A 20,899-nucleotide genomic window follows, 5' to 3' on the forward strand; every position below is an offset into this window, starting at 1 on the left:
TTTGCTGTTTCCCGTAGCCTACATGTAAGCAGCTTTCTCTACCACAAAGGAGATTATAATGCTATTTTACCCAACGCTGATGTACAGAACTAACATTACATCTGAGGAAGACATATATTGCTTTCGGTTGCTTAGTTTCCTTTACTTGTATCATGGCTTGTGTGACTGTGCTGTAATACTGTGGTTACCCTCATACGTCACACTCCAGGATTCCCCAATGCCTCGGTGAACTAATACAGTGATATAAGATCTCAGAAAAAGTTTTACTGATGATGCAAACTATACTGACAGTTAAGCAGATGTAGAATATGAACGAACGCGCAAGGTTTCATGCTGTTTCCCTCAGAAATCTGTTAAAGAAAACGCATTACGCGGCTCAGTGCACTAACGCAATGACAGCTATTAAAAGACCAAACTCAGATCTTACTGATAATGCAAACTACAAACAGGCAGATGAGGATATGAACGCAGGTTACGGAACGCACAAAACTGCACGTTAAACATCTCCCAGCTAAAGAAAACGCTTAACGTGGTTTATTGCCTCAAGACGGTGATAAATGATTAAATTCGGCACCTAATTAATCATATATATATATTAATGTATATTATGTACATTTAAGCAGATGAGCCCAGAATATGAGCCCACAACCCACAAAGTTTCACCAAACCATTTTCTTCTCCCATAGAAAACCAAGCGCGGTAGTTTTAGGTTTGATATTCGCTGCATATTCGCCTAGGCTGCTTTATGAACCGTCTGCAAATTTACCTCACAGTCCAAAAGTCCAATAATTTATTCAAATTAATGTTTACAGTAAATGAATAATTTACTCAAACTGACTAAATATATATTGCCAATAACTCGCCTTAGACAATACTTTCCCCAAGTATGTACACTACACAAATATTTTTTAAGAAAAAAATTACAGTAATTCACCAAAATGGGTTTTTTCTTGTTCCAAATGTTGTATGTTACTAGTGACCAGACTGACTTACTACAGTTGAAATTTTGCCAATATCTCCCTTACTGTATGCACCATTCACAATTATTTAAAATAATTTAAAAAATAATCTGTAGGACCCCAAAAGGGATTTCTCATGTTCCAAAGGTTGTAGTACATTCCTAGTGACTAGACTGACTTACATAGGTGAAATTTTGCTAATACCTCCCTTACTGTACATAAAGTACATCAATATTTTATACTACAACCTTTGGAACATGAGAAATCCCTTTTGGGGTCCTACAGATTATTTTTTAAATTATTTTAAATAATTGTGAATGGTGCATACAGTAAGGGAGATATTGGCAAAATTTCACATGAAGTCAGTCTTGTAGCTAACTAGCAACGTACTACAACCAGTGCAACATGAAAAAACCCTTTTGGTGAATTACTGTAGTTTTCTAAAAAGATATTTGTGTACTGTACATACCGTAAGGGCGATATTGGCAAAATCTAACCTGTAGTAAGTTAGCCTTGTATCTAGCAACGTACTACAACCATTGGAACATAAAAAACCCTTTCCAGGGATCTTTTATATGTAAATAATTGTGTACTGTACAGATTTGAAGGGAGGTATTGGCAAAATCTCACCTGTAGTAAATCACTATGAGCAATACGAGCTTTACAATTTGACAGTGTGTTATTTTAAATGTTAAAAGTCATTTTAATTAAAATACGTTGGACGTTTTAACCCAGTCGGTGAAATTGTCAGCAGTGTTGGGCAGTAACGCATTACTTAGATGGGCGATAGTGTACTTCTACTTAGCGCTTGCAATTTCTGCAAATCAGTTTTTGTGAATGAATGACTTAATCCGCCTGTTGCTTTGGTCTTCATCAACAGCCGCTTTCGCAAACCTGCTGGTGAGCGACTGACAGCAGCTGGAGATCGTGCATCGGTGCTCTACTGCTGTGCAATAACGAATTTTCTGTCGAATTTTAACCACCGGATTTGTGGAAGCGAATCTGGAAAGATACCGTAAGGGAGATATTGGCAAAATCTAACCTGTAGTAAGTTAGCCTTGTATCTAGCAACGTACTACAACCGTTGGAACATGAAAAACCCTTTCCAGGGATCTTTTATATGTAAATAATTCCTTGTATCTAGCAACGTACTACAACCATTGGAACATAAAAAACCCTTTCCAGGGATCTTTTATATGTAAATAATTGTGTACTGTACAGATTTGAAGGGAGGTATTGGCAAAATCTCACCTGTAGTAAATCACTATGAGCAATACGAGCTTTACAATTTGACAGTGTGTTATTTTAAATGTTAAAAGTCATTTTAATTAAAATACGTTGGACGTTTTAACCCAGTCGGTGAAATTGTCAGCAGTGTTGGGCAGTAATGCATTACTTAGATGGGCGATAGTGTACTTCTACTTAGCGCTTGCAATTTCTGCAAATCAGTTTTTGTGAATGAATGACTTAATCCACCTGTTGCTTTGGTCTTCATCAACAGCCGCTTTCGCAAACCTGCTGGTGAGCGACTGACAGCAGCTGGAGATCGTGCATCGGTGCTCTACTGCTGTGCAATAACGAATTTTCTGTCGAATTTTAACCACCGAATTTGTGGAAGCGAATCTGGAAAGTGAAATAAAATGGACCGAAATTTGCCTGTCGAATATTATCCATCGTATTTTTAAACAGATTGAATATTTTGGAAGTGAATTCTGGAAGGTGATTGCAAGATTGCATTTTTAATTATGAAAATGTGTGTGAAATATTTTGAATTGAAATATTCACAGCTTAAATAGACAACTATGTTAAATTTCAGGACCTAAAAATGCAAGCCCTGGAAATACAAGGCATTAAAATGCAATGCATTATTTTTTCAGTTAGTGCTATTCAACGTGCTTTTTTGTTTCAAAGTCATATGGCATTCTTTTTCTTCCATACATAAACGAGGCATTCACATGAAATGCTCAGAAGGTACTAGCCTAAAGCAAACAAAAACAGCATTCAGCATTTTATTCTGCTTCCACACGAATGACTTGGCTCTCTTGCGCTCAGTATAACATTAGTCAGACTTTCCCCGAAGATGGATATACAAAACCCCGTTTGCCAGACAGCGGGTTCTGAAGAATTTACATTGTCACTCCAGTGGTTCCTTCAACCCAAAATCGCCCAGCGTAGAGCTAGCATGGTCAGACCACAGCATGAATCTAGCCATTCCAGTGCTGTCAGGCCCAGACTTCAGCTGCACTGCCAGTGACCTCCGTGAGCCCTCCGTCGCTCACATCTGGAGTCTGTTACAGCTGCTCTTTCTGCGTGCTGCACGATTCCTTCCCTCGCCTCCACATTCTCTGTCTCACTTGCTAAATGTTAGGATTTAAGATTGTTTAACTTTGAGCCAAAGCCATTGGTATTAACAAAATGAGTCGCTTTGTACGTTAATATGAAAAATCGAGCTAAGCTGAAAGGTCTCTGCCTCTATTCCTAGCATGAGCAGTACACACAAAAACAGCTGAAAGCATAGCGCGGAGGTGGAATAGCTGCCATCCACAAAGTTGAACCCATCTCCATTCCTTTGTATTTGTTAAATAAATATGTTTTCAGCTATTAATATGAGTGTACAGTGACCCAAAATGCTTAATTTTCCCAAAATGTCTAATGTTCAATTAGACAACAAAATACCAAGTGGCTTCTTTAAAAAAATAGTGTTAGAGTTTTCTCAGAACTAGCTTGCTTTTCCATTTTTTGTAGCTGACTGGACTTACTAGACAGTAAGTGTAATGATAGCTATAATGTTTTAATAACCGTTTTATGGGAATAGGGAAGTCCACAGCTATAATGATAACAATAACAAACTAGTTGGTATTACTTTGAGGACGATTTTTTTGACAGCCAATCAGAATCCACCCGATTTAAAGAGCTTGAGCATTTAAAGCAGCAGATGACAAAACATTATCATCTATTGGTGTAGACATATAAAAGTGTGACTTGAGTGTCCACTGTAGTATTGTAGTATTCCTGGCCATGTTGAAATCCATTCTACAGAATTTTAGGGATATTTTTCCAAAATCAGTGCAGGAGAGTGGAGGTGTCACTTACTGGGAAGAATTCCTCTACTATCTCTTTGTCGGTGAATCGCATTTCTAAGGAAATGGCCTTTACAAAAATTCCAGTCACTGCTTGAGTGTATTGTATTTGGAAAGTTATCAAAATATAAAGGACATTATGTAATAATGCTATAAAGTAACTCATTATGACTTGCAGCAGGGTTGTCTGTAGTCAAGGAAAGTTCTCCCTCTGCCCTCTAGTGATTATTCAAATACATTACAATAAAACCAGATTTTTTTTGAATAGTGCTGTTTTTCAAGGCAAGCATCAGTATAAGGAGTATTGAACTTGTGCTGTGCTGCTGAAGCAAATGATACCTCGAATTGTGCAGCTTATTGGAATTATTCAGAAAATGTAGAAATCTAGGTTTTATTTGCCATGTCCTCCTTTGGATGTTTTCGTGCACACTATGGTTCAAATGTTTTGTCTGTACATTTGTAATTTTTAATCTGTGTATGTATGTATGTATGTATATATATATATACACATGCAGCAGTTATAAATCAGTATTAATGTTCACTTCATCAACAAAGTCAATGACATTACACATTGTGAGATTTCACATCCACTGCCTGAAACCTATGGAAGCTTGTTTCTGCCACAAGCTTGTTTTTTTTTAAAGGTAATTGCAACATCTCACAATTCAGACTTTTTTCTCACAATTCATACGACACTCAACTTGAATTTCCTGAAACGTCTGCATTGTAAGAAATAAATGTAAGAACTACTTTCCTGGTTATTTTCAGTAAATGTCGATATACTTAGAAACTTTCAAGTTCATTAAGTAACCAAAAATTCACTGATAAGTGGAAAAAAATCATTTCAGATTCATTTTTAAGCTTTATTACATGGCAATGGTGAAATAAACTTAATGGGTCAAAACCTTTTTTTTTCACCCCATTACTTTTGCACAAAGTATATTTTGACAATAAAAAATAAAACAACCTAGATGTTTAAATATGTACAGCATTGATAAATTAGTATTTAAAAGTTTTCTCTCAACTATCAGTGCCTATAAAGCAGAAAAAAATGTGTTTTGGGGGGGCGTTAATTTTACCAGTACATTTAAGGTGGTAAAATACAAAACACAAAATAAACTATTAAATCAGTAGTTTAATTTGACTTTTTTCCATAAATATGACTCAAACTTACTGAAATGTTTTTGGATTACACAGTCTTTCAAGGCCACCTATGAGATCAGTGAATAATGTCCTGATATTTTAAATAAAACACTGTTTAAGCTAAATAAACAGCATCAAAATAAACCATATTCATTTCATGAATCAGAATGCACCCAGGCACTCGATTTCAGTTTTTAGGACAGTATAATACGGAAAGACAAACTTTGGCAAAATGTGAAAAATGTCTAGCCAACAACAACAAAACCATAAATATGACAGCAGATCAGAAACGAATAGAACAACAAAGCTAGATAGTCTCAAACAAAACAAGGCCAAAACTCTCCCAGATATTTACAGTACATAGCAGTGTAAAAATAGGTGCACAATTAGCATTTAATATGTATCAAAGCACAGAGAGGAACGGTCATGTCTTGCAGCAAGCTTACAAAAGCTCAACGAGATCCACATTCAGTCAGACCTGCTGATTTGAGATGATGTACTGGTTGCGAGTACTCAATGTCCGTTCAATTAAACAAACATAGATGTCAGACAACTTCTCAGAAAGCCAACTGCACGATAACCTTCAAAACTCCAGGTCATTCCTGAGATTAAAATCGCTCCAATCCAGTGTTATGGCTTCCATTTCTCATTCGCCTCTTTTCCAGGTCCATGTACAAACAGCCCTACTGTCTCTTCAGAGATGAGGCTTTCTTCTTCCTGGCAGCAAGCATCTCATAGAAAGGATCTCTGCTTATTGCAGCCCTGGAGAGAATAATAAAGAGAGAAAAGAATATTTGTTTTGCTTTTTTTACTTACTTTCGGAATGATGATTTTAGGAATTTTTTGGAAAATTTCCACGATTTACAAAATATTTTTGCTATTATATTATATTAACGTGAGTATTAATGTCTTGTATTATATCAATATTATATCCACCTGTGGATCAGACAGAGGTGAGTATATTAAGGATGTCTGTATGAGTATTTGGTAGAGAATAACATAATAGCAAAAATAGTTTATTCAATTATATCAATGTGAGAAAAGAAAAGAAAATTATTTTAATTGATCATTTTTATAAGTAAAATTTAAAAAAGTATAAATCATTTTAAATTATTGTAAAAGGTTGCTAGGATGAAAAAGCAACAGTGCAAATAATAAACAAAGTAATAATATTTCATTTTTCAATTAAAAAAAAAAAAACAGAGTCCCTGCTCAATATTGATCTATCTAGGAAACTTCCACCATTACAAATGACTTTTGCTATTATATCACACATGAATAATGAGAATTACTACCAAAATTCCAGTGTGATTTTAATATTACTTATATATACTGCGGAAGTATTTAATTTTTATAAGTAAAATTTAAAAAAGTATAAATCATTTTAAATTATTGTAAAAGGTTGCTAGGATGAAAAAGCAACAGTGCAAATAATAAACAAAGTAATATTTCATTTTTCAATTAAAAAAAAAAAACAGAGTCCCTGCTCAATATTGATCTATCTAGGAAACTTCCACCATTACAAATGACTTTTGCTATTATATCACACATGAATAATGAGAATTACTACCAAAATTCCAGTGTGATTTTAATATTACTTATATATACTGCGGAAGTATTTATTCATATTTTGAAAGAGCTTTTATTTTCTGTTTTATTTAATTATTTTCATTTTGGTTTTATTATAAACATATATCTTATATTTATATTTTATTTCAAATAACAATATTAATAGTTTTAATTCCAGGTTTAGGTTTAGACGGTGCATCTTCTGTATTTTATGTTTGATATGAACAATAATCAATAGATTCAACTGGAGAATTTAAGAAATAGACAGCAATGCGTTTTAAATAATAAAAAATCAATAAAAATACTACAACAATATATTACAAACATGCCACTACAGATTTTTTATTGAGCAAAACAGAATTTCGGGGCTCTGTGAATTAGCTGTAATTCTGGGTTTAAGTCCAAACTGTCAAAATGCTTCTCATGCATATTAAAAGCTGATGAGAGGAAGACTTGCTTGATGCTTTTGATCCACTCCTCTTTCTCCTCTGTTGTTGGTGCTGAGATGCGGTAGAACGTGTGGTTTCCTTCCACAACCCGTCCATCTGCTTCAGTCTTACAGGCTTTGATGACCTGATCCTTGTTGTCTGGGATGAAGAGTTCAAAGCAGTTCTGTGTAAAGAGAGCTACTTTAGAAGAATTTTATTTCAAATAACAATATTAATAGTTTTAATTCCAGTTTTAAGTTTAGGTTTAGACGGTGCATCTTCTGTATTTTATGTTTGATATGAACAATAATCAATAGATTCAACTGGAGAATTTAAGAAATAGACAGCAATGCGTTTTAAATAATAAAAAATCAATAAAAATACTACAACAATATATTACAAACATGCCACTACAGATTTTTTATTGAGCAAAACAGAATTTCGGGGCTCTGTGAATTAGCTGTAATTCTGGGTTTAAGTCCAAACTGTCAAAATGCTTCTCATGCATATTAAAAGCTGATGAGAGGAAGACTTGCTTGATGCTTTTGATCCACTCCTCTTTCTCCTCTGTTGTTGGTGCTGAGATGCGGTAGAACGTGTGGTTTCCTTCCACAACCCGTCCATCTGCTTCAGTCTTACAGGCTTTGATGACCTGATCCTTGTTGTCTGGGATGAAGAGTTCAAAGCAGTTCTGTGTAAAGAGAGCTACTTTAGAAGAAGCTTTTATCCAGAGGAACCTTCAGTACATTAATCACAAGGATATTTCACTGGAGCAAACTGAGGTTACCAGAACAATGACGGCAGTGTATGAGAGAGATTTGAGCAAACCCGTAACTCTGTGCTAATTACCACCACTCAAAGCTCAAAGTAAAACATCCCTGTTTTCAAACAAACATTTTCCAAGTCATCTAGTACATTGTCTGGACAACTACTTAACTAGCAAGGGGTTGCCAGGATGAAGAATAAGAAACAAATATTATTAATGTTATTATACAACTTAAAAGAGAGAATAAAACTAAAAAGATAAAATAATCTAGAAAAGAAAATATAAAAATTAAAAGCACAATGCCAATCAAAGCACTGTTTGCATAATAAATAACTTGCATATTACATAATTTATAAGCAATAATTATTCACTAATAATAACTAATAAAACCAAAAATATAAGGATATAAATATACAAATTATATATATATATATATATATATAATATCATTTTTTTTAAATATAAGTGCAACATGCTAATTAAAACAACTGTTGCAAAAAATAATAAAACAATGATAAAACTTGAAAGTGATAATTAAAACTGAACTAAAACGAGGATAAAGCAAGTCTACAAAGTAATAAAATGAAATAGAAAATATGACTATTTAAAAATAATAATAAAGGCATAACACTAATCAAACACTTAAAAATATATAAAAAAGAATACATAAATACAATTATTAATAATCATAATACCTAAAAGGGAGGATAAAATAAAAATACACAAATATAAAATAGAAAGAATACAAAAAATAACATTCAAAAATTACAACAAAAAAAACAGCATGTGACTCAAACCATTGTTGCTAAAAAATAAATATTAAATTAATAATAATAATAAATTGAGGATAAAACCAAACCAAACTAGCTAATTAAATACATAATTTTAATAATTTATGCATTTAGCAGACGCTTTTATCCAAAGCGACTTACAGTGCATTCAGGCTATACATGTTTTACCAGTATGTGTGTTCCCTGGGAATCAAACCCACGACCTTTTGCGTTGCTAACGCAATGCTCTACCACTGAGCCACAGGAACATCATAAATACACAAATCTAATATTGGTCAGCCTCGCACAAAAAAAAAAAGAAGAAAAAAAACAACAACCATAATGACTCTCTTACTACAAAGTAACTTAGATGTGAGCGTAAACCCACGGAAAAGTGAGAGAACGCTTACTGGCTTCTTGGAGTCATCCACTTCCCTAATACTGAGATTTTCCAGAGGAATGATCCCTCTCGGCTCTTTATCCTGGAAACAGATGCAGAAGAGGAAGCACATGTGACCGCAGTAAAACGCAATGGATGGCTTATATTTACATTGGATTATTCAATCATTGAACTGCAATAAAGCAGATTCACGTACAGTGGTGTATTCAAAATAATATAGACAGTTGTCCGTCAATATGAACCATCTCCTCTTCCACGTCTTGACCCGTCCACCTGTGGATCAGACAGAGGGGAGTATATTAAGAATGTCTGTATGAGTATTTGGTAGAGAATAACTGTGGTGAGCAGTGGAGACATGAGGCACAGCAGCAGACAGACAGACAGACACGTGTATGGAACTCACATTAGCAGATGGCTCAAAGCCTCATGAACAAAACCCAGTTACCCCAAAAACACTGCAGTTAAATTAAACTGAAAAAATGACAAACGAATGGAGTAAATGAAAGCGCAAAGCACCTGGAAGCATAGCTTAATGAGCTAGCTAAAGGAAAACCAGTGTACATACCTCCTGAAGAAAGACAACATCAAACCAAAAACAAATGTGGAAGAAAGAAAATGAAATTAACTACGAAAATATGCAAAATGATTGTAACAAAAGACTAATAAAACACTTGTGTGTGTCAGCCTGGTGTAAAATCCAGGCTGAGCTGAAATCTGAGCAGCATGCGGATAAATAAGGAGGTTGTATCAGCTATTTTCGATTCGATTTGGACTATAAAGCATTTGGCCTCGTGCTTCTTGGCTATTACTTTACACAATGTAAGACTTTCAATTCACAGCTCTGATTAAATAAGATAATTCATCTAATTTTGGCATTAATGAGACACTTTATGTTTAGGCTTGTCCATGGACACATGTGTTATCCAGTCCCATTTCTTTATCTTCCGAACAGAGAAACATTCACTCACCCAGTTTGAGCAGCCAGCCCTCGCGGTCGGGGTTAAAGAACGTGTGCGTCAGGTCATTGCCGTCGTCTTCAGGTATCTTGAAGGGTTCATTCTTAATGCTCTCATAAAGGTTCTGCAGGAGTGTTTACATTGAGTTGTACTTCAAAATTAAAAATTGTATTTAGAGCTGAAAATTGTGTGGAAAATGAAACATTTCATTGCTACTAGGGCAACTTAAAAATTTTTTTTAAAATTATATATATATATATAAATAAACACACCACTGCAGCTAAAACATAAATAATAAGATAAAATATTTAATTTCAAATAATAATAATAAAACCTGTAAGTGATGATAAAAATAATAATAATGATAATAAAAACAAATAAATATAATAATAACAACAATATATAAACAATAAATGATTATTAATTACAAAAAGAAAAATCTGTGTGGGACACTGACTCGGAGCAGGTCTTCTGGCAGATCTCCTCCATCATTGATGCCTCTGTTCATGCAAATGAATCGCTCTGCAGATGGCTTGTCCTTCACATTAGGGTTGTGCAGACTTGTGTTCAACATGATGATTGCGAATGAAAGCACATAACATGTATCTGCAAAGAGATATTTTAGCATTTACAGGAGATTACATGTACAAACTGGCCCAAATGTAATGAATTAATTGACGTCCAAACTCGTGAGTTTAAACACTAAGGAGTCATGCTCATTTTCTAATACAGACATCATGCTGAGAAAAAATTTGCATCCAAATATTGCTTAAGCCAATGTTACTTGCATTTCTAATCCTCTTTGTATTCATAATTTTATGAATACATTCACAACACCCTCAACTTCTCTCAAATTTATATTCATTACATGAAATGATTAAAGAATCTATTGTTGCTAGAACTTCTTAGCAGCCAAGGAGAATATTTCCGTGCAATTTTGAATTTTCTCTTGTTGAAATGCAGCAAAGTGCTCATGACAGGCCATGTGTAGCTACTTTGCAGAGCAACATGTGGGCAGCATGGAAGTGCTCTACATGCGGCACTCTTTACATGCATATTAGCATGGCTAAGAGCATTGAAAATTTATGAAGAGAGCACAAGACATGTATGAGTGGGTGTGGGTGCAGAGGGACTGGGTCTTTGGGGTAAACAACAGCTTTGAATTGAGATAATCAGTGTCATTTTATGCACTTTGTTAAAATAAAATAAAATAATTTTAAAAATTTATTTTAAAATGTAAAACCCAAATAAAAAAAAAATACAAATTAATTTAAAATAAAAAAAAAAATCATAAAAATGTTTACTATTTAAAAGCAATGGAGTGCATTCAACATCATATTTGTTTCTGCCTAAAAATCATGAAATTTCACTAGTACTGACTACTGAATTTTTTATATTGTTACAACCCATTGCAAAATCAGATTATTATACATATACATAAATACCTGTGGACTGAAAGACACCGGGATTGCATTGACAGTAACGCTGTGCAAAAGCCTCCATCATTCGATCGATCTTCTGAGCTTCACCCGGTAACCGGAAACTCCATAAAAACTGTCTGCATGGAGCACGGGGAGAAATTAACTGTATTAATGAGATCATAATGAGACTATCAAATCAATTTGCTGAATTTGTCAAAGGAGATCATAATCTATACATCTGTATTTTGTCACCTGAGTGCCTGAACCAGGTTGAGGTCTGTAAATTCATGAAGCTCCACAAAGGCATGAAGAACCTGAATATTGAACTCATCCCTGGAAATGAGATGAGATTCAATCTTAGATCAACAGCAATGATGTTACGGTGACATCTGGTGAAAAATGGATGGTACAACTAGATTTGTTTTTCCTTCAGGGAATACCAGTGCTTTCAAAGTAGCAAATGAATAGTGTTCCTAAATTTTATGATAAGTTTGAACTAAATTAATCATTAATCAATCAAATTTGTAAAGAAAAGACAGATAGAATTCCACTAAAAACATATGCCACTAAAAACCTTGTCTACAGTTGTAAAACTTGCAGCGTTCACACTGTGATTGGAATTACGGCTGTGATCCTCCTCTCAGACGTCTCCAATGAGCATTAAATCTCACGGGGGGGATTACGTCTGGGATTTACCGTCCATGTGTAACAAGCATTTTCTTCAGTGAGGAAATGTCGATAATATTAATGAGCTACGAATACATTAACCCACTTCGGGGGTCCGTCCATTGCCGTAACCTCACTTCAGCAATGATCCTGGGATTCACTATTGATTTTCCTCAGGTGACACAGAAAATAATGCGCTTGCATTTATGCGGGTGTTCATTTACAGAAAGAGCATTATTGACTGATTATTGGAAGGCTATTGGAACGAGAGCTAAAGTACCTTACAAGACAGATGATTAGTTATGTATTAATAAAAAACGGAATATTCGTTCATGTCTATAATTACACTGAGTGAGGAAAATAAATCCTCCACACATACTATATACCTTTCCTTCCTGCTCTGACAGGTCCCTGATGACCTGGCACTGACATTGAATTTCAGTCCATCCATAAATGTGTAAGCTGACCCTTAATGCAGAACACAGCACTTTCATACGGGCACAGGCAACCTTGTTGCAGTAGATAATGGCTTTTGACAGACTATAGTACTGGACCAGCTTATGATCGGTGAGGTCATCCTCCCCTGAGCTCTGATTCTAGATATGGCAAATTCAGATCTTTAAAAAAGCCAAAATCTGTTTAAATTCCATTAACCTATTTTTGCTTGATAGTAAATTGTTTGAAAGGACATGACTGTGTTTAAAGGCCAGGAAGGTTACAAGTAGTCTTGCATAGCTTAAATGTCTGGTCCAAAATGCAGCTCATTCTTTCGGTGACCCAGTAAGTGCACAACACTACAAAATCGCCACAACACAACGCAAAGGACTAATTTCATTGTGTTGTGCTAATTTTGTTGTGTTGCGGGCTTGTTTCCGTTGTGTTGTGCTAATTGCGTTGTGTTGCGGGCTTGTTTCTGTTGTGTTGTGCTTACTGCGTTGTGTTGTGCTAATTTTGTTGTGTTGCAGCTTGTTTCCGTTGTGTTGTGCTAATTGCGTTGTGTTGTGGGCTTGTTTCCGTTGTGTTGCAGCTTGTTTCTGTTGTGTTGTGCTAATTGTGTTGTGCTAATTTTGTTGTGTTGCGGCTTGTTTCCATTGTGTTGTGCTTACGGATGCACCGATCCGATACCCAGTATCGGCTCTGATACGGTCATTTTCTGCCGGATCGGGTATCGTTCAGACGAGACCGATCCAAATCCGATATTGTGCGTATAGTATTCTGTTTTATTGTTAAGCACCACGAAAGGCACAGAATCATTATAAAGCACCATGAAGTTTTTGTGAACTATATTCCAAGTGTTCTGAAGCCATTAAATAGTTTAATGTGAGGTAGAGATGAATATTTAAGTCAAGTTCACTTAAACTCTTCTCTCCGCTGCGGCTGTTAGGGTTAGGGTTATGATCGTCCATTCAGCATTCAAACTGCTTGCCGCGTTCGGTTACGACAGTCAAGACGATGAAACTCTCTCCAAGAGCGTAGTAACTGAAATTTAAAACTGTTAAAAGAAAAGGCTCAAACTATCGCACAGATTTAATACACTACGCATCAATATCTCTTTTTTTTCTTCGTGCTTTGAACTTTTCTATGCTGCGCTGTGACTGTTGCTTCAAGCGCATCATTCTGCGCACGGGATGCACATAAGCGCTTTGTGCCGCTCTGTATTGGAGCCTTTCGTATTATAATACTTTTGTGCAATGAAAGATTATTAATTGCCATTCTTGTTCTGTCCTATCTATCATATGTTGCTGCCTCCATTACTGTGCTATACATTTTAAATAAATGTCTTTTAATTTTATAGTATATATTTATATGTAAATATATTTACTTGTTTTTCATGAATGTATTTTACAACAATACAAAGAGCAATGTGTAACATTTATCAAATTCAGTCCTACACTTATTCACTTTTATTTGTTCCCACTAAATAATGTTATTTCACTAAATGGTTAGATTTTATAAAATTATTGTGCACTCATGATTTTTCTAGAATAACTTTTGCTGCTGAATTATCCACTAACCTAGTTTATAATAGTATTTTTGTATTATGATTATATATTTTTTCATGTATTTTTCTTTAAAATGAAGTTGTCTATATTTAGTAGATTGTGTTCAACACAAAAAACAGTGATGATCAGGTCAACACACTGAGGTATAGAAATTCTACATTGATTATAAAAAAAACAGTGTGAAAAACAGAAATGGTATCGGTGCATCCCTAGTTGTGCTAACTGCGTTGTGTTGTGCTAATTTTGTTGTGTTGCTTGTTTCTGTTGTGTTGTGCTAATTGCATTAAGTTGTGCTAATTTTGTTGTGTTGTGGCTTGTTTCCATTGTGTTGTGCTAATTTCGTTGTGTTGTGCTAATTGCGTGGTGTTGTGCTAATTGCGTGGTGTTGTGCTAATTGCGTGGTGTTGTGCTAATTGCGTGGTGTTGCGGCTCGTTTCCGTTGTGTTGTAGAGATTTCGTTGTGTTGTGCACTACTGGGCCACCATACATTCTGGTCAAGAAACTCCCACCATCTTGTAGGCTAAAAGTCAGAAAAATTGTTTTTAATAATTTTTTGTCTACTGACAACTCAGAAATGAAATATATACTAAAAGGTATTACCGACCACATTAAATAGTAATGTTTTTGAAAGAAGTCTCTTAAGCAAACCAAAGCTGCATTTATTTAATAAAAAAAAAAAAGGAAATAGTAATATAATGTAATGTGATATAATGTGAAATATTACGATTTCAAATAACTGTTTTCTCTTTTAATATATTTTAAAATGTAATGTATTCCTGTGATGGCAAAGCTGAATTTCAGAAGCCATTACTTCAGTCTTTAGTGCCACATGATCTTTCAGAAATCATTCTAAGATGCTGATTTTAATGCACAAACATTTTTTGTATTATTACCAATGCTAAAAACTGTTCTTTCAATATTCTTGTCGAAAAATATTTCTTCAATTTTTTAATCTATTTATTAAGACTTCAGAAGCTCTCTTTCTCGACCATCAGCTGAAAGACTTGTTCTTACCTTTCACCCAGATAATCTCCGATGGCTGTCTTGTTGAGGCCCTCACCCTTGTAGAGAAATTGAGCAATATCTTCACAAGTGTTCTTCAGCAATTCATTCTCTATGAGGAACTGAATACCCTGAGAAAAACACATCATTCAGCATAAAGAAATTCTAAAACAGCCCTACATGCATTCAATATAATTTCAGTTTCCTGTTGGCAAAGTACATAAAAAAAATCAGCCTCTTATCCTGCTCTCTCAGCTTTAACCTATGAGTTTGGGTTCTGGTAAATCTATGGAAATGAACTGAAAATTGTGTGGTTGCACGATGCTTAGCGTGTGCTTATGATAATATGTGCACCCACACAAGTTCAAAGGTTTAAAAATGCAAAATGGCAATGCATTTGATGTAATAGGGGACCATTTTCTTTGCCAGTGCATATCTCTATAATGGAGAAAACTTCAAATACAAAAAAGAGATGCTTCTTGTATTACACTCCATTGCTAGTTTACCTTTTTGGGATCCATGTTAAATTTCTTGCGTCCCATAGCCACCTGTTTATTCCGCTGCATGTTTATTCTGTAAACACAGAGAGATGAGGGCTTTATTAATGCTGGGTAGGTTTTTGACAGCTGCAATCTAAAGCTAAAATCCAGGGAATGGAGTTGTACAACACCTACGCCTGTCAGGGCCTCATAGTGGCATCATTAATAACCACTCAGCCAAATGCACTTTTGGATGGTGGTGTGACATGTAATGTTAAAAGCCACAGCCTGTAAAAGGGGCCACACACTACTGTACCTTCCACTGTGGCCACATGACATCACTCAAGGTGGAGGAGGAACAAAGAATGACAAAAGAATTTCATAAAAGGAAGGTTAACGACATGGAACACTTTCTGAAAATGGATTTCTTCCATCCAAATGGCCCTCATGTGAATCAAAGTGGGCATTCCTGTGAAGTGTTCGGTGGCCCCAGTGGGATCATGCATCATGTATAATGAATGGGCCTGATTCAGTTTGATGTATATTCTTTGATGTGATTCTGTTTGGTCTGGGAATATGGGTCACTGCAGTCAGGCAGTATCAGGGGCCATTCACACAGAAGAAGCTTTTGCACTGTAAAACGCAAGACGCGGGCAGGTGTTGTGCACTACTGGGCCACCATACATTCTGGTCAAGAAACTCCCACCATCTTGTAGGCTAAAAGTCAGAAAAATTGTCTACTGACAACTCAGAAATGAAATATATACTAAAAGGTATTACCGACCACATTAAATAGTAATGTTTTTGAAAGAAGTCTCTTAAGCAAACCAAAGCTGCATTTATTTAATCAAAAAAAAAAAAAAAGTAGAAATAGTAATATAATGTAATGTGATATAATGTGAAATATTACGATTTCAAATAACTGTTTTCTCTTTTAATATATTTTAAAATGTAATGTATTCCTGTGATGGCAAAGCTGAATTTCAGAAGCCATTACTTCAGTCTTTAGTGCCACATGATCTTTCAGAAATCATTCTAAGATGCTGATTTTAATGCACAAACATTTTTTGTATTATTACCAATGCTAAAAACTGTTCTTTCAATATTCTTGTCGAAAAATATTTCTTCAATTTTTTAATCTATTTATTAAGACTTCAGAAGCTCTCTTTCTCGACCATCAGCTGAAAGACTTGTTCTTACCTTTCACCCAGATAATCTCCGATGGCTGTCTTGTTGAGGCCCTCACCCTTGTAGAGAAATTGAGCAATATCTTCACAAGTGTTCTTCAGCAATTCATTCTCTATGAGGAACTGAATACCCTGAGAAAAACACATCATTCAGCATAAAGAAATTCTAAAACAGCCCTACATGCATTCAATATAATTTCAGTTTCCTGTTGGCAAAGTACATAAAAAAAATCAGCCTCTTATCCTGCTCTCTCAGCTTTAACCTATGAGTTTGGGTTCTGGTAAATCTATGGAAATGAACTGAAAATTGTGTGGTTGCACGATGCTTAGCGTGTGCTTATGATAATATGTGCACCCACACAAGTTCAAAGGTTTAAAAATGCAAAATGGCAATGCATTTGATGTAATAGGGGACCATTTTCTTTGCCAGTGCATATCTCTATAATGGAGAAAACTTCAAATACAAAAAAGAGATGCTTCTTGTATTACACTCCATTGCTAGTTTACCTTTTTGGGATCCATGTTAAATTTCTTGCGTCCCATAGCCACCTGTTTATTCCGCTGCATGTTTATTCTGTAAACACAGAAAGATGAGGGCTTTATTAATGCTGGGTAGGTTTTTGACAGCTGCAATCTAAAGCTAAAATCCAGGGAATGGAGTTGTACAACACCTACGCCTGTCAGGGCCTCATAGTGGCATCATTAATAACCACTCAGCCAAATGCACTTTTGGATGGTGGTGTGACATGTAATGTTAAAAGCCACAGCCTGTAAAAGGGGCCACACACTACTGTACCTTCCACTGTGGCCACATGACATCACTCAAGGTGGAGGAGGAACAAAGAATGACAAAAGAATTTCATAAAAGGAAGGTTAACGACATGGAACACTTTCTGAAAATGGATTTCTTCCATCCAAATGGCCCTCATGTGAATCAAAGTGGGCATTCCTGTGAAGTGTTCGGTGGCCCCAGTGGGATCATGCATCATGTATAATGAATGGGCCTGATTCAGTTTGATGTATATTCTTTGATGTGATTCTGTTTGGTCTGGGAATATGGGTCACTGCAGTCAGGCAGTATCAGGGGCCATTCACACAGAAGAAGCTTTTGCACTGTAAAACGCAAGACGCGGGCAGTGGAATGAAGAAATAAGCATCTCGAGGAGCTTTTTTTTTTTTTTTTTACAGTAGCACTTTTAACTTTGTAAAATTCGCAATGACTCCAGAAAAGCTGAGAAATGCCTTCATCTCAACAATGACAGGTTACTTTCACAGAAGCTAAGTGGAAGTGGAATTTCATAAACTATTGTATGCATGTATGTATGTATGTATGTATGTGTGTGTGTGTGTGTGTGTATATAAATCACAAGTAGCAGTGTGATATGGCTGCATATCAGCACGGCTGTGATTCGGCTGTAGGCCCGAGGCCACTGATGCCCTGGAGCTCACATCTCCGAAAATGTCAATGCTAATTTTCAAATAGACATTATCTTTATTAACAAACCACATATCTTAAAACTACATTTCATGACACAAAAACAGTATTATTTATAAAATTATAGTGGATTTGGGTGTCCACAATGACACTCACTGTAAGAAACACTGCAAGTGGAGTGATAAAAAGGTTAGAGTTCTATTATCACTACCACACTGCTGGAAAAGTCTCTCAACCAATCAGATTCGAGGACCAGAAATTCTACTATAACTAATTCTATAACTTCTACAGAAGTTCTATTGCTTGTAATTTGTTTCTTTGTTCTTTAATTGTTTACTTTATTAATTTAATAAATAATAAAATAAAATGGTCAATTGCTTAATTGAGAAATATATGGACACCTGTCAGTGTTTTAATTTAGTTTGTTAATATTTAAATTAATATGCATCTACTTCAAAAGGCATGTTCAATGAAATGTAATTTTTTTTCTGTGATATTAAAATTTGTTTTGAGAATCGTGATATTTTGCTGGTATTAACCAAAGACATTTTGGTATCTTGTCACAGAAAGAGAACTCAAGTATAAGTGAGAACAGAGTAATGTACAAAACCACATTCAAAAACAGGTGACTTACGACAGCAGTGTTTTGAATGCAGCTGAGCAAATGTATGTTGCTGATGTAGGCTAGTACTGTAACTGCACTTTTATTTGGTGTATATAAAAAGTGTATTATACTGTACGATCCACATGTGAGTGTGTACTGTATGCGTGTAGTCCGTGTGCGCGCCATAATACTCTCAGCAACCCATCTTCCTGAAGCAGCCCAGGGACAGATCAATAAGACTCATATTACCAATCCACCGAGGATACGCGCTCGCATACACACACACACACACACACACACACACACACACATGAGTGTGTACTGTATGCGTGTAGTCCGTGTCTGAACTAAATACCGTCCATAATACTCTCAGCAACCCATCTTCCTGAAGCAGCCCAGGGACAGATCAATAAGACTCATATTACCAATCCACCGAGGATACGCGCTCGCATACACACACACACACACACACACACACACATCTTTGCCCTTTTGATGCATTCTGCATTATAACACCACATCCCTCTCAAGCTATAGCGCCTGGAAAGGTCAAATAAGTAGCCTTTAAATATCTGACCTTCCTCTGCTATACATTTTCGGAGTGTGTGAATGACCCTGAAACCTCACAACAGGAGTGCAGCTGGAATAACTGACCCAGACAGGTGCTCTATGAAGAAATGTGTTAAATAAATCAATGAGTTATAGAGAGGGCAATCCAAGAGGTCTGAAGAGACCAAGAATCTAGGGATGAAGAAACCACACTATTAAAATCATCTCTAGAAGGCATGGAAAGTCACTACAAATGGTCCAGTGAATCAGACTGAAAGTTTTTCTGAACTCCTCACGGCTGTGGGCACAAAGATGGAATAAAGTGGTCATGATAATAAAGTTGTATCTGACGGTTGCTATGCCACAGCTGCCATATAAAGGTAACATGTAAACAAACACTACAAGTTGCCAGCCCACACTTTTCCATTCGTTTTATCCTTATGCAATGCATTTAATGTGTTTTTTTGTCTCTTGGCAACAGCCAGAATGTTCCAGCTGGACCAGGAAGGAACCAGTACTGTCCAGCAGGGCTCTATGGAGACAGAGAGGTTGAGCTTGGCAGTTCAGTCACTTTAATCAGGCACTTCATCTCCATTAGACAAATATTACAGCAATTTACTAATCGTCCTGCTGGTATCAAGAAGGACACCGAGAACCATTTGGTTAATCGCTACATTTTATTTAGTACATGACATTTATACCCACCATCACTTCACATTTTTTAGACACAAAGTTATACACACCCATTCGCTTGTTAAATATTTTGGTCAATGTGCTTAAAGGGTTAGTTCACCCAAAAATGAAAATTAGGCTGTGTTTTACTCACCCCAGAGCCATCCTAGGTGTATATGACTTTCTTCTTTCAGACTAATCCAGTTTGAGTTAGATTATTAATTAAAAATTGTCCTGGCTATTCCAAGCTCTATCATTGCAGACAGCGGGTGTTGCAGTGCTTCAGTCCAAAATAAGTTAAATAAAAAGTGCCCATCCATAAAAAAAAAAGTAGGGTCTCACACGACTCCGGGGGGTGAAAAAAGGCCTCCTGTAGCGAATCGATGCGTTTTTGTAAGAAAAATATCCCTATTCAAAACGTAATAATCTAGCTTGCGCTCGCTGTTGTAAATGAAAGCAGCTCCGGGTGCATGAGGTATGAGGTCGGCTTTGCGCATGCGCCGCTCAGAAGTGACGCACGCGGAAACACAGCGGAGAGATCAAAATAAAACACCGGTCACTTATTAGAAGTACAAAACGAGGATTTGTAAAGAAGAATGTCGGAGGATTTCGCCAAGAGGAGCCAAGAGGAGACTGGTTTTCCTTGTAAGGAAACTTTGCTTACAAATGTTGGTTTTAACGAGACTCACCGGTGCATGCGCAACGCTGAACTCATACGTCATGCGCCCGGAGCTGCTTCCGTTTACAACAGCGAGCGCAAGCTAGATTAAAGTGATCATTACGTTTTGAATATGGATATTTTTCTTACAA

General features: G+C 35.9%; 1 protein-coding gene across 2 annotated transcripts; it reads right to left on the reverse strand.

Moving 5' to 3' along the window:
- Window positions 1–4,932: 4,932 nt before the first annotated feature.
- cyth1b (cytohesin 1b) lies at window positions 4,933–15,732 on the reverse strand. 2 transcript variants are annotated; one of them, XM_016293626.1, is made up of 10 exons: window positions 15,670–15,732; window positions 15,176–15,294; window positions 11,745–11,825; window positions 11,517–11,629; window positions 10,529–10,677; window positions 10,084–10,195; window positions 9,312–9,388; window positions 9,126–9,197; window positions 7,716–7,870; window positions 4,933–5,944 (listed from the first exon to the last, which is right to left on the reverse strand). In XM_016293626.1, the coding sequence occupies exons 1-10, from the start codon at window positions 15,727–15,729 to the stop codon at window positions 5,866–5,868; spliced, it is 1,017 nt and encodes a 338-aa protein (XP_016149112.1). In that variant the 5' UTR covers window positions 15,730–15,732; the 3' UTR covers window positions 4,933–5,865. The 2 variants fall into 2 exon arrangements, with proteins under 2 accessions (XP_016149112.1, XP_016149111.1); XM_016293625.1 differs by lacking the exon at window positions 4,933–5,944 and having other exon boundaries at window positions 7,559–7,870.
- Window positions 15,733–20,899: the final 5,167 nt, after the last annotated feature.

This window comes from Sinocyclocheilus grahami, unplaced genomic scaffold, assembly GCF_001515645.1.
Source record: "Sinocyclocheilus grahami isolate Dianchi unplaced genomic scaffold, SAMN03320097.WGS_v1.1 scaffold305.1, whole genome shotgun sequence".
Taxonomy (NCBI): domain Eukaryota; kingdom Metazoa; phylum Chordata; class Actinopteri; order Cypriniformes; family Cyprinidae; genus Sinocyclocheilus; species Sinocyclocheilus grahami.